Source organism: Pagrus major, chromosome 17 (genome assembly GCF_040436345.1).
Source record: "Pagrus major chromosome 17, Pma_NU_1.0".
Classification (NCBI taxonomy): Eukaryota; Metazoa; Chordata; class Actinopteri; order Spariformes; family Sparidae; genus Pagrus; species Pagrus major.
Genome location: NC_133231.1, coordinates 17,705,333 through 17,721,811, shown reverse-complemented (window position 1 = coordinate 17,721,811; position 16,479 = coordinate 17,705,333). Strand labels below are relative to the sequence as shown.

General features: G+C 40.3%; 3 protein-coding genes across 3 annotated transcripts in view; 1 reads left to right on the top strand and 2 right to left on the bottom strand.

Annotated features, from left to right (window-relative positions):
- Positions 1 to 3,054, bottom strand: part of adam22 (ADAM metallopeptidase domain 22) — a 66,095-nt gene extending 63,041 nt beyond the window's left edge. Inside the window, exons 1-2 of the mRNA XM_073485531.1 lie at positions 2,970 to 3,054; positions 2,515 to 2,675 (exon numbers count right to left, since the gene is read on the bottom strand). Coding sequence (XP_073341632.1) covers positions 2,515 to 2,675; positions 2,970 to 3,054 — 246 coding nt within the window. The remainder of the gene's footprint in view (positions 1 to 2,514; positions 2,676 to 2,969) is intronic.
- A 1,691-nt stretch (positions 3,055 to 4,745) lies between these two features.
- dbf4 (DBF4-CDC7 kinase regulatory subunit) lies at positions 4,746 to 11,644 on the bottom strand. The gene is made up of 13 exons (XM_073484868.1): positions 11,422 to 11,644; positions 11,125 to 11,253; positions 10,270 to 10,439; positions 9,052 to 9,255; positions 8,878 to 8,928; positions 8,720 to 8,789; positions 8,517 to 8,593; positions 8,343 to 8,391; positions 8,209 to 8,254; positions 7,986 to 8,114; positions 7,463 to 7,556; positions 6,605 to 6,720; positions 4,746 to 6,517 (listed from the first exon to the last, which is right to left on the bottom strand). The coding sequence occupies exons 2-13, from the start codon at positions 11,183 to 11,185 to the stop codon at positions 5,722 to 5,724; spliced, it is 1,863 nt and encodes a 620-aa protein (XP_073340969.1). The 5' UTR covers positions 11,186 to 11,253; positions 11,422 to 11,644; the 3' UTR covers positions 4,746 to 5,721.
- A 349-nt stretch (positions 11,645 to 11,993) lies between these two features.
- Positions 11,994 to 16,440, top strand: slc25a40 (solute carrier family 25 member 40). The gene is made up of 10 exons (XM_073484872.1): positions 11,994 to 12,178; positions 12,375 to 12,482; positions 13,241 to 13,300; positions 13,396 to 13,502; positions 13,701 to 13,768; positions 14,092 to 14,216; positions 14,832 to 15,115; positions 15,257 to 15,338; positions 15,456 to 15,536; positions 15,621 to 16,440. The coding sequence occupies exons 2-10, from the start codon at positions 12,383 to 12,385 to the stop codon at positions 15,752 to 15,754; spliced, it is 1,041 nt and encodes a 346-aa protein (XP_073340973.1). The 5' UTR covers positions 11,994 to 12,178; positions 12,375 to 12,382; the 3' UTR covers positions 15,755 to 16,440.
- Positions 16,441 to 16,479: the final 39 nt, after the last annotated feature.

The window sequence follows — 16,479 nt, the reverse complement described above, 5'->3', positions numbered from 1 at the left end:
TGAGAATACGAGGCTTCAGCCATGATGTGAAGTACTTTGAGCAAATCTTCTTATGAATGTGTGTTGAAAGTTAAAGTTCCTCCCTTCATCTGCACGGCTTTAAAATCCAGTTGGTGATACATGACAAACCCAGTGATGGAGATTAGCATCAGCTTCAAAAAAGGGAATTATTAAAATGATATCTGATGGCAGATGGTTCCTGTTAGCTTGTTTACCCATCGGGCTGCAGCTCTGTCTGAGGTGTGAGGAAGACAAAGGGTTAGCGCCTCCCTGCATGCTACCATCTGTAGCCCTCTCCACTCTCTGAGAGCCCTGGACAGAAACTAGCCTACACGAGGCTAAGCCGCACAAATTAAAAACGCATGACAGGTTTGCACAATGCTAATTGACTCGTCTCTTGAAATGAACCCAGCAGACATGATGCTTCACTGAACTGAGTCAGTGATTATGATTATTATTGTACTGTATCGGACCGAGCGGCTCTGGTCGGCTTCCTCGTCAAATAATACTGTCGTCCCCGAAGGTTTCAGATAACTGCCAACAGCTTTCTGCATAATTGTGTCACATGATGGATTTGGTGGGTGGTCCAGGCTAACACGCTACAGAACAAAGTTTAGCCTGTGCGTAGCCGACTTCACCTACAAGTCTACAGTGTTTTGATTGGTTACAGAAGTGCGCTGACATCCAAACACTGGCAACAGTACAAAATAATATTAAATAACTGTTTACATATTTATATTCTGATTGAAATGTATTAATTATCTTGGGGATCAGCCCGTCTTCAGAAACATTTCCTGGAGATTATCACAGTAAATCTAAAGATATTGATATTTGAGAGCTAACAGAATCCGCTAATGATGTATATATATCATATATCAGATGAACATTTCCTGGTTCCAGCCCCTTAAATTTAAGGATTTGCAGATTTTGTCATTCATTATAGTGAATGAACTGTTGGACTGTTGGTTGGACGAAACAAATAATTTCAAGAGGTCACTTGAACATGATTAACTAATTCATCAACAATAATAATGAATGTTAGTTGCGGCCCTATTAAACAACCATATGTACCAAAGCTGGACATTTAAGGGTTCACTGTGGAGGTTTTGCCAACTAGTTGTGCTATTTACATGTTATGGTGTGTAAATGATCCACACTCAGTAGATCGCCTCAGCTGGCAGCCATGACACAGCTGCGAGGGCTGCAGTGTGATCCTTTGGGGCAACCCCGACATTCAAAGTTAAATCCACTTACAGTGATTGTTTTTGCTGCTGACACGCTGAGGTTTGTTTTTAAGTGTCTGACAACATTATAGAGACAATTCCCACGTAGATTGCCCTTTTTGATAAATAATAAGATCCTTTTTGCAACCAGAAGTACACGTCTCACTCTTGGAGAGAAGTCTTGCTCTGAAGTCTTGCGAGGTGAGAGCTGTTGCCTCACCTAAGATTGTCAAAATCAGCATCAGCGATGACTTTGGAAAGAAACTGCTGGCAGTTCCTGGAGGAGAACTCAAAACACCGCCCTCCGACTCTCTGACTTACATTTCTATACCGTCATCTTCCTGTAACAACTCTCCTCTCGTGAGATTTCAACATAAGAATTCTCCTTAAACGAGTTTCTGGGTACAAAAAAGGATCTTATTATTTAATCTCCGTATAAACAGCTTCTATAATCAAGCACTCTCAGTGGACACAACTTTAACATAAAGGATTACATTGCAAACATTGCAACCGTGTTGCGACTACCAGCTGAGTCGATCTGAAACATTCGGTAAGCATGAATCATTTACACACCCAAACATGTAAATATAAGGCCCAGGTTTAAAAATACCCAAAATTCCCTTAACTTCTCCGTTCCCTCTGGTGGACAAACGATGTCATGGCAAACACTTTTTCTAAATCACCTTAAACACAGTGAATTTCTCGTCCACTCAGGTATATCACATATCAGCTTCTGGTCACTTTCATTCATGAATAAAAGTGCTTCTTGAATTGGGATGTGAGAGATGAGCTGGTGTAGGTGAAGCAGCTGCTGGGACGACAGCATCCCAGCTGGACAGACAAGATGCAAGTTATCACTAAATTATTAATCACCCTGTTGGCCCGCTGACTACAGCTGATGATGTCCCTAAATGTGCAGCGTGGACAGAGTAAACACCACAAAGCTGAATATGATGCATCGGTTCACATGCAGTGGTCTGCTTTCTTTTGTTTTGCTTTTGTTTGTTTTTTTGCACATGCAGGCACTGATGACCCACATAGCACCTGCACACTGTCTCATTAATGCGGCCTAAATGTTTCAGGGCTTCTTCTGTTTTGTTTGCAAATGAACTAATGATTCATCTCCCCTCTGAGGACAAGGGCAGAGGAGGAGATGAATCAATGCAAACATAAACACGCAGGAAACAGAAGAGGTGTCTCCTGAAGGCATCTCTCCTGCCTGCACACAGTAGACACCACCCCCCCTCCCCTCTCCATCCATCCTGACACTAACACTGAAGACACCGTGTACCTGTGTGGAGCCGGAGCTGGCTTTCACCCTGGTGCTGAGCCCGTCCTGCGTGATCTGGCTGTGGCTGTGGCTGCTGTAGAGCAGGCGGAGAGGCACCGTGTCCTCCTTCCCGACGAACCTGCCTGCATCACGAAGAGCCTTCAAGCTCGACAAGGCGTCTCCTGCACAGAAGAGGAAAACACCGACTTCAGTACCCGCCTGTCTGTCTGTCCGTGCGGCAGGTGATGCACAGACACATTCATCACAAAAACAACCGCCATCTGAAATGTCGATTGGACCCTTTTCCTCCTTTGATAAGATGAAACAGCTACAGGCTACATGCATATATTAGGTGGAGATCATGAAAAAGCCGAAGGTGGGATCAAAAAAAATAAAATAATAATAAACACAGGCCTGTTTATGATGATTTAACGCTTATAATAATTGATTTAATCTCTGAAAATAGCATCAGTTACCATTTTGGACATCGGGGCTGCTCTGGTGACCGACGTGCATCAATCCAAAGACGCACAAAAGGGAAATCCACCATCGCGGGCGCATCATCACCACCTTTCTCTCTCTCTGGTTGGGAATTATAAAACAATGCGGTAGTCCAGGAGCAGGCTCTCGGCGTCCTGCCTTCGCTAGGGGAGCTTGAAGCCGGGGCTGGTCGTCTGGATAGCGCAGTCCCTCTGGTTGGGGGCCATCGGGGGGTCTTTACGAGTCTGAACGCCGAGCGCGTCTGAGCGCACCGAGACCCCGCGGATGAGCAGCACGGAGGAGGCAGGGAGGAGAGTGAGAGAGAGGGAGGGAGGGAGGCAGGGATGGATGGAGGGGAGGAGAGGACTGGGGGACGCCTCCTTAAAACACATCAATATCCAGCGGCTCACTGCAGAAACGCCTAATGCATAAATATGAGCGAGGAGTGGAGACGGGCTGGAGAAAAGCTGCGGGCCCGGCGTTCAGCCGACTGGACCGACGGGGATGGGATCAACACCCGCCTCCTCATCGCTCCTCCATGTTAAAGTGCTGCAGGAGCGCCATTCCTGCCCAATTCTGCCTGTTTTTACCACCATGAGTCACTCCATCAGCTGCCAGGGCTCTAAACAGCCATGGGAAAATGCATGAAGCCCTCTGTGTGTGTTGTGTTGTTGTTTTTGTGGCTTATTTTTCTGCTTTTTTTTGCCAAAACAAATACAAACATGTCAAATAGCTGTTTCCCACCTGCATATGGAGGCGTTTAATTCATATCTTTGACATGTTTATCTCCTATAAATGTGTCCATGCATCCTCAAAACCTTTAAACTGCTGACAGGGGCAGCAGGAACAAAATATTGAATGTTTTCTTTAAAGGATAAGTTCTCCCAAAAATGAAGATTCAGTCATTATCTTCTCACCACCATCCTGATGGAAAGTCAGGTGAGGTTCTGTAGTCCACAAAACATTTCTGGAGCTCCACGGCAAGACAGCACAACAACAGTTTTACATTTTAAAACAAGTCTCCAGCTACTTCAGTTGTTTAAGAGAATGCTGCAACGCTGTTTTGCTGTGAAGCTCCAGAAAGGTTTTGTGGACAAAGAAACCTCACCTGACTTGAATTTTCAGTTTTGGGTGAACTGTTCCTTTAACACTAGACCTACACAAGTGTTTATGTAAGCACACAGCAGATGCTTTAAACCTGGTGTGAATTTGCCCCAGAGCCGCACAGCAAATCTTACAGAATTAATGAGCTGATGAGAATGAATTTTCTTTTTTTTCCAGACACATAACGATTGTTTACTCAAGGAGCTGATACAGCTCTGAGGCATGAGCTCAACACAATCTGGCACTATGTTATATGAAGTCTGGAGATATTATTTTTTTTGTAGATATCTTCCATATAGACTCCTGCAGAAACATAAACGGGTACAGATAATAGATGTGCATGCTTGGCTCGTATGAGGCAGGTACAGTTTGTGCTCTGCGATCATTAAAGCACATTAAGGTAACAATCTGTACAAAAGAAGCAATAATGACGGTAATTTCAGCTTTCAGTGTTGCCTTTTTATTTGCAGTATTTCTGTTCTTGCACCTTGGAACACACCGTTACTCTCGTCTTCTTCTTAATGCCAGTGGCACAGAGACTCCCGTTTGACCCAGAGCATCCATTTGAGAGCATGAGGGAGAACAAGGGCACTATGCTAATGCACTAAATGCAGGGAAAAAGGGAGAAGCTGAGCTAATGCATCAGGAAAAAAAGCACAAGTCAGGTCATGAAAAGTGCACTTAGGAAGAATCCTAAAATGTCATATATAATGTCAAGTACCACACACCCAACCTGCAGAGCATTCACATTAACACACATATACAACCACTATGTATTTTATATACATATATAATCCATTCCACGTGTCTGGGAAGATTTAATTAATCAGATTACTGTGTGACTAAGGCTGCCTGTTGTCCACATGATGCTCCTTTAAATGAACAGTCTGTATTCAGTTGAAGAGACGGCATGCAGAGACTGTAAACTGATGATCTGGGAATAAACTCAACAATCAACTGTCTACCAGAAGTTAAGTTTTGTTTCTTTGATATGTTGTGATGGGATTTGTGTTGGGTGTCATCTTTAGGTGACATTTTATCCCAGTCCATTGTGCTTCAAAGACATTTCAACATATAAAACTAGTACACATGAATTACTGTGTGTTATTTTAGACGCTGAACTACTTCTACAGCAGTTGAATCCAGGTAAAAGCAACTACATTACTAAATTTGTACTCCTCACAAAGGAGTTATAGAAATATTTGGGGCAACCAAGATGTGGATTGTACCAACGGTCATGGGAATAAGTCCATTTTGACAGTTCATAGTGTTGAGTTTAGAATCTAAAAACCAAATAAATGTTTTTCAATCAATTTCTGCAGCACACCAGAATGTGCAAAATGTCATTTTAAAGCCACAGTTGAGTCATTTATAAATGTCATCGTACGCTGGTTTACCTCGTTCAAGTCTGACATCTTAAAACAATGCTGTAAACAAAATGCTACAGAACATCAGCAGCTGCCTTTCATCCGATATAAAACAACATAGGAAACAAAATAAGACACTTTAGATCGTTCTGCCTACTATAAACTAGACAAGAAAAATCTAGTGACTAACATAGTCCATGGCACAGAATGTTACAGTTCATGTATTGGAAAAGGCAATGACAGTGCAGTTCATCCCTTTAGTTCACTTTTTCCCGCACTAGTCATCGAACCCCAAAAATTCCACATCCATGTCGTCACTTGACTGAAAAAGCTCCCAAAGTCTCAGGATGGAGTTGTCAGGAACGTCCCTTTGCTTAACATGTTCAACGCGTGTGTCCACTTTCCGTCTTTTGCGTTTATAAACCCTGATCCTCCTATTTATTTTGCGAACTGGAGAGAAGGTAGGAAAGCTTGTATCTTCCTTTTCTGAGAGGTTTCCAGTTATTTTGTCTGGCAATATGTTTCCGCCTTGTACAGCCTGAAACACTGAGGAATCCTGTTTCTTATCAGAGTCCTCTAGTTGATTTGTTATAAGGCTTTTTGAGGAAACTTCATTCTGTTCGTTCATATTATGGAAGTGAGAGGTTGAGCTGTCCACGTCTTCTGTTGCTAGTTGGTCCAGAGGGTCGACCTGAGTAGTTTTGGAGGGAATAGAGGCAACAAATTCGCCTCTAGAGGGAGCCGTTTCCTGCTTGGCCTGAGGAGCTTTTTGAGTGCAAGAGGTCAAAGAATTTTGTCTGCACGGCCGTTTACGTGCAAGAGATCTGTGCTTGAATCTGTCTGGGTGAGTGTTATAGCTTCTCCTGTCTCCATCTCTGTGAATCGGAGGAGCAGCAGCAGGAACTGATCTGTTTTTTAAAGTGTGTCCTGAATTAGATCCCTCGTGCTCATCAACAGTCCAGTTCTGCTCTTCTTTAATAATCTCTGTGGTGTTGAGATCTCCCTTGTGCCTTGGCTCAGTTTTCCCACATGGTCCTGGAGCAATCAGAAGTGAGGAAACACTACACTTTGGTCTGATGGAGAAAAAAAAAAATAGGGAGATTTAGTTTTCTTCTTGGTAAAATACGTTTATAAGTTTTTGATGTATGGGGACAAATTACCTTTTAACTTGAGTTCTGATGTGGATGAAGTTGCATTGTAGAGTTGAAACCAGTTTGTCCACCACCAAGTATTCATCACTCCTGGAGAAAGCCTTGTGACGTTCACTTTGAAGATGCTGAACAAAAATAAAAATCACCCAGTTAAATAATTAATAATTGCAGCTGTCCAGTGCAGGATACTGAGCACACAACTTCCTCTATTGCACGAGCAACTAAATAAATACAAGAAAAAGCTTCTGTTCAGAGAGAATGACATCACTGAACATTGTTGAGGTTAGCTTGATTCTGAAAACAGACTCTGAGCAGTTTCCATTATTATGTCTGAAACAAAGCTTGTGTTTTTTTTGTTGTTGAAATTAATTGTTAGCCAGACTCAGTCTAATTAAAAGTGAAACTACTACACAGGACCATATAAATTGTATCTTACAAGTCACTCTGTTGTTAGTGATAACTCACCGTTAGCATTTAAAGGCTAGCACTTCATAATGTTATCATATTTACCAGCTGCTGAGCAAAATCACATCTAGAATTTGAAAATGTTTTTAGACGTGTATATAAATTAGGGTTAAAAAAAAAAACAACGACAAAGCAAGAGAGTTGTTTCGTTCACTGAACAGTTAAACTTTATCACACTATGACTCAAATTAAATTTGTGGTACATTTAAACAAATAAGGGTTTAAAAATGCCTCCTCCATTTGGTCTTCCAAAATACAAGACACAAAAGGGCGTTCTGTGACTTTGATGTTTATATTGTCACTACTTTTCTTTACTTTTATTTTGTAAATGGCTGGAACTAAAATATACATGGTGTTGGTATTGTATTGTTAACTTTCTTCTTTACAGGTGTGATAACTCACCGTTGTGACGTTCTCATATTTGATCATACAGCACTCGCAGTAGCCGCCTCGTTTCTTGTCTCTGTTCCTCTTTCGGCCGTGTGCTTGCTCTTCACTAAGATGAAAACAGTCTGGTTAAAATTCTTGATTGGTGGAAAGAATTGATACCAAATGTGTCAGACTGAATTACTGATTAATCTGTACACTGGTAAGTGTGCAAACACAGTTCAGTAACTGGTGAAAAATATATTCTTTACTACTAGTGCTAAGACTTTTAGTTACTTTATTTTCTACAATGTTGAGAGTTTGTCTCAAAATAATGAGTTGATAGCAGTAACTTTTTAACAGAATATCCATAAACAATGAGGGGCTGGGTGCAAAATTTAGTTTGTTAAACTATCTTTGAAGCTCCTTATGGGGCATGTAGGTCGGATATGGTACTTCAAGTGAATGAAATGTATGTTTGAATATGTTTAGAAATGTAAGTCATGAAAGCAACACCGTCCTCAGGTTAAATTAGCTAAGCAGAGAAGAATCACCATACCTGTTCCCCCGCTGTTTGTTCCCCAGAGGATCCTTGTCCTCTACATTGAAAGGACTACAGGGAGGAGCCCTGGTCTTCAGGTTGAACTCAGGCATGTTTGGCATAGTGAGGTAGATTGGACGGTAGTGTCTGATGAAGAGAAAACATTTAATAGTCGAAAGATGTAAACAACTTAAAGACAGTAGGGTAGATTTCAGCTTCTTTTAACTATATTGCCTCTTACCTGCTTGAATCCTCAACCTTGATAAACGGTTTACTGATCCGACCCCCTGCACAAACATAAATGATGGTTAATTTAAATTTGAGCATGTATTTAGAAGCTCAGAAAATGTGGTTAGTAATAGATGAGAAAATTACCCTTGCATTTCTGAAAGCCTGAATGTTTTGCTGCTGGCTCAGCTTTGACCTAAAAAGAATGACAGAAAGAAAAAAAAAACACAACAAAACATAATAATTTTAAAACATTTTCAACATTGCAATCCAATAAAATGAGTAAAGAATGGATTTAAGAATTTTAACCTGTAAACTTACACTTGATTTGACAGTGGTGGTAGCAGGAAACTGGCTGCTGACAACCTTTTTTTTCTTCTTAACACATGCTATTATATCTGCAAGTGCCATAAAAGAAATACAATTAGAGTGAGTCATTGTTTATTCATTACACATTAAAATAATCTACATACAGTTGATGTAATGGAACAGAAACCACTACAGATATAACCTCTACAACATACCATCTATGTAGAGGATTTTCACACCCCACTCCAGAGCATTTGACAGGATCTTGTTCATTTGTACCCTCTCCTAAAAACAAACAAGTGTGTATTAGCACAGAAAACAACAGCCAATATTACAGCTCCTCGCTATACTCATTAGTGATGACTTAACAAACCTGCTCTTTCACCACTCTCTCCACCAAAGACTTCCCTCGACTTGTTACAAACTGCAAAACAGGAATAGAAAATGAAAATATGACATTAATAGTAAAATATATCTAGAAGGGAACAGCATTGATTGACCCAAAAACATATCTGCACTACGGCTGAAACAATAAAAGTGAGCTCACTGTGTCTGCTTGGCCCTGAGACCTGCTTTTGATGCGTTCCCCATTGCTGCAGGGCCGGTGCGGCTTTGAAGGAGGGCGAGGTGAACTCTGTCCAGACTCTGGGCTTGGGAGAGGAGAGTCCTGCCTGAGGCAATGCACATATCGAGCCTCCCTCTTGTTGGACACCAGATACTTGATTTCCTTACTGAAGAACTTCTCAACAGTCTGAGTGGCAAACACGAGAAAAACAGTACAAAGTTTTTGGGAAAGCTTTATACCAAACGCTTCATGAGTAACAACTGCAGAGAGGTTGTTCATAGTGTTTTGTAGGATTGGCAATGAATGTCTGAGTCAGATTTGTAATCTTTTAAACCAGATAATTTCTGGACTGGATTAAATATACATTTTGCCAGGGCAAAGTTCTTGTACTTCTGCTGATATTTAGCCAAAATTAAACTTTTGAAAAGCTCAGCTTGTTTTGTTCAATGGATGTATACAAAAACCTCATTTTGCAAATATCTGAAACCAAATTTCAGGTGTCACAATCCTACTAATACTGAAAAAGTTCAACAATATTCCTTGTGTGTTATTGAAATCATCATCATCAAAAAAAAAAAAACACAGTTTACAAAGTGCTTTGACAAAACAAAGCAAAATTGCAGAGGACAAATAAATAAATGGCATTTATAGTTAAAACAATTTGGAACAAATAACTGAAGAACAGAAGTAATGAAAAAAAAATGTAATTAATAAAATAAGCAAAATAAAGAAATGGAAATAAATCAAAAAGGTAAAATAAACAAAACAAATAAATTAATATAATAAACTCAAACGGTAGGAGCAAAAGCAAAAGGACGACATCACATGAAGGCAAGTCTATAAAGGGGCATCAGTGGGGCCTGATGGTGAAGGCACGATCACCTTTGGTTTTTAGCCTCGACTTTGGAACGATTAGAAGGGCCCCGCCCGAGGATCTAAGGCTGCGAGCTGGCTCATAGGGAATTTATGCTACCACACAAACGAGACAGTGTTCATCAAATGCAAAGGAGAAAGCTGAGTACAGGTGAAGCCAATGTGTTCAGGGCTGAGAGGATGTTGTGGTATTGAAGGTATTCTGGTCGAAAATATGTAATTATGTGTTATTAATCTGTAACTTCGTGTACATGTCAAGCAGGAGAAATTACAGAGGTTTGAAAGCTAAAAATAAATAACACTGGAGAAAATGTGTTTTTGTCTCACCCCTCCCAGCTCTTTGATGTCTCTCTCCAACGTCTCTGCTATTCTGTTTGAAGGCAGATCCAGGTAAAACACTTTGCCAGCAAAAGGTTTGACTTGAGCACGAGAGGGCACGAGCGAGGTTGGCTTAGCTTGGCTCAGTGTTGCCGTGTCCCCAGCACTGACACCTTTCCCTGAAAGACAATCACCAGAGTCACAGGATAAGAGAGGCAATACAGATGTAATCTCAGCTGAATGTAATAAGTAGTCACTACTCAATGAAGAGATCAACCACAAATTAATCCATTCATCGAAGTGATTGATCAGCAGTTTATCAAGTCAAATATTTTAAGGGTTGTAGCTTCAGAAATACAAAGAGCAGCTTGTTTTTAATCATTCTAACTTGTATGTTATGTATAATCTAAGTGTGAAAATGTTGTCACCTGTTTTGAAGTGTTGTGACTCTATCACAGCTACTTCTGTCTATTGTTTACATGACACCTATTGCATGTCTGCCTATTCTGGAAGTGGCTTTTCCTTAAGTTCCTCAGTTTTTTCCGGTTAAAGTAGTTTTATATCAAGTTTTTCCTTATCCTTACCTAATGTTTGAGGGTGGAAGACTGTATATGTTGTACAGATTATAAAGCTAATACTTTTGGCCATATAAATAACTGTTAAAGTTGACTGTATATGATTTCAATTAAAGGCAGTCTTTAACAGAATATAGAGGTCTTCGAGAAAACAGTCATAATGTTAGTGATATACCGTAATAACCGTTAATTAGCTTACTACAAAGTTACAAACTTGACTGGAAAAACACCAAAACAAGCTAAGCAAATAAAATAAATGCTAGTATAACACGGCAATAAACAACATTACCTTGCCAGTTGGGTCCTGTGTGCCTCTGGCTGCGTTTTGGCTTCATTTTATTCTCTTTCATTGAGAAATAAATGTTTTCTTGCCCTCTTGTCCTGAGTCAACATGCCCCAGGAAGTCCTCGTCTGTCCCCTGTGTGTAAACAAAGACGTTTATTATTTACAAAAGAAGACAAAGAGCAACCCAGACAAAGTGTCTAAATAATAATATAAGAGTAATTATCATTAATGTAAACAGAGACTGTGCGCCCGTATTACAAACTTAACTGTCGGTAACTTTTAAATGCGTAGTCAACGTTACCGTGCAGCGGCTCGTTTCCTCAGCAACAGTCTGTCGGTTAGCTGCTTGGTTCAACTGAAGTTACATTATTCCGTAAGCTGTGTTAACAAGCGTCACAAGATGTGTTGGTATTTTTGTTTTCAAAGATCATCCATCGGCAGGCGGATACAACTGTCCAGCCAGCTGTAGTAAACTTTAAGACCACGGCTTACTCCTCGTAGCGTCCGTTTCCCGCTTTAAATCCAATGGTGGACGGACTTTATGTTGCCATGTTTGACACTCCCGGCCGCGTAATCACTGCTGCGTTTAAAGTCACATCCGTTTACGTGAACTCCTCGAACCTGGCAACCCCGGACATACGTAAACGCTCCGGTTGTGTTTGAATGTGACGTTTCCACACTGCTGTTAAAAAATAAATAAAATAAAGAAGACGCAGAATTGGCTTCATTTACAAAAACATTTTAAATACTATACGTGTAAGCGATTTTATTTTGTATACTTATTGCATTTAATGTAACGTAACATTCCGAAAAGTTAAAGAAAGTGCTGCTGAAATTGATATTACGTAACATCAGCATGTAATGTTTGCTGTGATGTAAACTGAGCAGCTAGCTAGCGTACAACCTACAGCCGCTGGACGTACACACGTGTTTAAGTTATGTTTTTCTTATAGAGCCTCCAGGACAGTGGCAACTGTCATCATTTCGGGAAAGTAAAATACCGAACAGGGATGTGTATGTTCACGGAAGACTGCGTTGATGCTGAGGTGCTTTAGCAGGTACGAAGTTAGCTAACTAGCTAATTGGCTAACTCAGGTTAGCTTGAGAGCTGTGTAATGTTAATGTTAGGGCACCTGGGATGATATTGTGATAACAGACGAAACAAGCCATCGTTCAGCAAAGCAAGTTCTCTTATACATAATAACATACAGATTGTAATATGTCTAATGTTGAACTGTATATCTGTGTTTAAAGGAGGCAGCATGAGTGGTCAGAGTCCTACTTCGTCAGCCAGCAATGGCATTACTCCACTCCAACAGATGGTGGCGTCCTGCTCCGGAGCCATCCTCACATCTTTGTTTGGTGAGATACAATGACTATCATGTGCGGTGTTTTAAAGAGACTCAATGGTGTTTATACTTCTTCTAGCTCATATGATGCAACATTACTGCAACAATTTCTCATTGCACATCATTTGTTGACCATTATTTCCAGGTAGTCACTGTTTTTTACTCAACATTATGGAAACCGACATCTCAGTTTTTCTACTTTATTAGGTGCACCTAGCTCAAGACTATTGTCTGAGACTGTACTGGTCTTAGCTACATGCACTGAATAACCTGTCAAATGAGTGTACTTCGGACAATCGACAGTGAACGTCCTGTTCCTTTTACACCATCAGTTTTTGTGGTGGTAATAAAGCTGATAACAGTTTCAAAAGTCTGTCCAAGGGGTGTGTTCAGATGCTTATCAGAAGCTCCACATTGTTAGACTTAAGGGGCAGCTGACAAACAATAGGCTTCTCTCTTGATCTGCATCCAACCCAGAAGATAAAAATAAAACATGGACATGGTGAAAATGATCATGTGGTAGCCTTTTCTAAAAAAGCCGTTTCTGTTGCTCTATCAGACTATCACACTTGTCGTTTACTGTGATGGGTCACTACTCTGGATCAAGTTTTAAATTTATGAATATTATCACATTGCATTTTACCTAACCTCACACCTGACATACTTAACTAACCATCTAAACACATGCTCTAACATTGGCGTATTATATAGGTAAAGTAGATCTACTTTGTCATATGCAGTGGCTCATGACAACGTTTTCCTTTTTTTCAGTCACACCTTTGGACGTTGTGAAGATCAGACTGCAAGCACAGAAAAATCCCTTCCCTAAAGGTATAATAAATTTGAACCATGTTAGTCTAGTGTTAGGTTTATTAATTAAGTAAATGTTAGATGACCAGACGTGTGTTTTTATTAATATCTTTCAGGGAAATGCTTTGTCTACTGCAATGGGCTTATGGACCACATATGCGTGTGTGAAAACGGCAACTCCAAGGCCTGGTACAAAGCCCCCGGTCACTTCAGTGGCACACTGGTAAATATTTCACACACCTACATGTCACCATTCAATGTCTACCAAAATGAAATATAAAGGTTTAGATAAGTTCTCTATCATGTTTTTGTGCATTAGTGACAGAGTCGATTTGTATGTGTGTAAAGTAGAGCTGCACAGCCATACTGTGATAGAAGCTGCCAAAAAGCATGTCTTCCTAGTAACTCTGTATCTCTGCAGGATGCCTTCATCAAGATCGTACGCCGTGAAGGAATGAAGGCATTATGGAGCGGTCTTCCTCCAACCCTGTGAGTGTGAAGTCTTCCATGTCTCTTTGTTGCACTTCATTCTGATTGTTCTCCTCTTAAAGCCCAGTTATAGTGCAAATGTGGTTGTGTAACAGTCGTTTAGCCTGTAGCTGATGCACTCATTTAGGGTGCTTTCGTTTTAAGTTGTACCAATTAGTGGCAAATCACCCAAGGTTTTCTTGAAGGCTGTTTACCAAAGATTGATTTATGTTAAGTATTATCATATTGGAACTTTCATTAGTGTTATTCTTGTGGTTGACTTTTTTTCCTGCCTGGAATATTTTTGATATAATTGTGATGTTTTCTGTATGTTCTATCTCCAGTGTTATGGCAGTCCCAGCCACAGTGATCTACTTCACATGTTACGACCAGCTGTTTGCAGCGCTGAGGGTCAGAATGGGAGATTACTCTCAGGAGGCTCCTCTTTTGGCCGGAGCTATCGCTAGAGGTGAGCCCATTACTGTTGCATTACTGAAGGAAGAATCTGTGGCTGGTGTTACAAGCTTCATCAACATCAGTTAGTGATGATGGTTTGCATTTAAATATTGTTTGCAGAAGGGAAAATATCTTTTTTTTAACAAAAACACATGAAAAGAAAAGCATCTTTAGTTTTATCATGACTTAATTTCCGCTTGGTTAACTTATTGCAGTATTTTAATAATGCTGGTGGTTTAATTTCCAGATTAATTTTCGAGAGCAGCCAGCCTTACTTTTTGCCCTGCAGCCCTGAGTATATGTAATTTCATCCTACACTAGATTTAATTTTGAAAGCAAAGTCTCGACCCTCAGTTTTGACCCAGAGTTGGTTCACCTCTGTTTTTAATAAAGCCTGTGAACATTTATTAAAAAGAGAGTTTTAAAAAATAAATAAATAAAGCACAGTTTGTGAGAATGACTTCATTTTTCTTTTTGGTAATTCATAAAGATACACTCCTCTTTTCAATTCAAATGCTCCATCAAACTGAAAAAAGCTTCCTGGAGTGTTTTCTCTGGACTGATTTTTGCAAGAGAAGATGTGTTTGTGTTTTGAACCTTTTCTCTTTGTTTTCTCTTTGTTGATCAGTGGGTTCAGCAACAGTGATCAGCCCTCTGGAGCTGATCCGTACCAAGATGCAGTCACAAAAACAGTCGTACCAGGAGCTGACTGACTGCATCCGCTCCGCAGTGCAGTCAGAAGGCTGGAGGTCTCTGTGGCGGGGTTTGGGGCCCACGCTCCTCCGAGACGTGCCCTTCTCAGCCATGTACTGGTACAACTATGAGAAGGGCAAGAGCTGGCTGTGTGAACGATACAACACCAGAGAACCCACTGTTACCATCGTTTTCATATCTGGAGCGGCATCTGGCTCTGTAAGTGCATCTACACAGCGTTCAGCTTTTCAACCTGTAGATGAGCATGTTGAGTAACTTGTCAGAGAATATCACAATACATAAGTAAACTGTGATCAAATGATTAATATAGTAATTAATACATATTTTAATTTCTTTCAGTTTGCATCCATTGTAACATTACCGTTTGATGTTGTCAAGACGAGAAGGCAGGTGGAGTTGGGAGAGCTACAAGCGAAGAAGTGTAATTATTGTATTAAGTCTTTATTGTTATTATTATGTATTTAATTATAAAATAAATAATAAACACATCTGCTAATGAGGTTGTTTACATCATTTCATGCCGTCTTTTCCTTCTCAGTATCCAGTCAGGTCTCCTCCTCCACCTTCAGTGTGATGCGCAGGATTGTGGCACAGGACGGCTTTGGTGGACTGTTTGCAGGTACACTCTTTTGTGACATTTTGTGAATCATTATAGTTACAACCAGTTCAATGGCACATAATCACTCCGCTTTTCTGTCACCAGGTTTCCTTCCCAGACTGATCAAAGTGGCCCCGGCCTGTGCCATCATGATCAGCACTTACGAGGTTGGAAAAGCCTTTTTCCGCAAACATAACCAGGAGAGGATACTCGGGCCGCTGCAGACCAGCAACACCTGATAGTTTTCCTGTAATTTTCTCTCCAAACCAAACACCACAACGACTACTGCTAGACTACACACCTGTAAGGAAACAGCTCATGTTGCCAAATAAAAAACACACAGAAATAGAAGTGAAAAATACCAATTCCTGCATTGCAAGGTATTATAAATAATCAAAATTTATATTAAATGATTGTTATAAGTATTTATAGATTCATATTCTATGGGTTTTATGATCACAGCTATAATGTGCGCACAACTGAAATAAAAAATACTAATTTTGTCTCATTAGCATTCAGATCAGATGCTTTATGATGTATTTATTAGCCAGCAGGTGGCAGCCACAGTTTTGTTTTGTTGTAATTTTCCAGGTCCCACATGTTGTTGTGTCACTGGGATCATGTGCATTGTGCCTGATGTCTTTAGAGATGTAAAATTCATCTGTTTTATTCCTCTGTGTGTCGCTCTTAGTCAGTGTATCCCCACTAGACACAGAGATGTTTTTGCACTTCACCTCCAACAACTGCAAGCTGTGAATATTTGTGTGACACCGTGGCAAACACAAAAAGCCAATATCAGTGAGAGAGTGGTATGGTACGAGTGTATTTTCAGTTTGATAAGAGATTGTGGAAGGGGACTGTATGTAAACTAAATGAAAATGTGACATCTGAAATGTTCAAATACATACCTGAGTTTCTTTGAAAATTCTTGTCATTCGTTGACTTTATTCGAGCTTTATCGCCA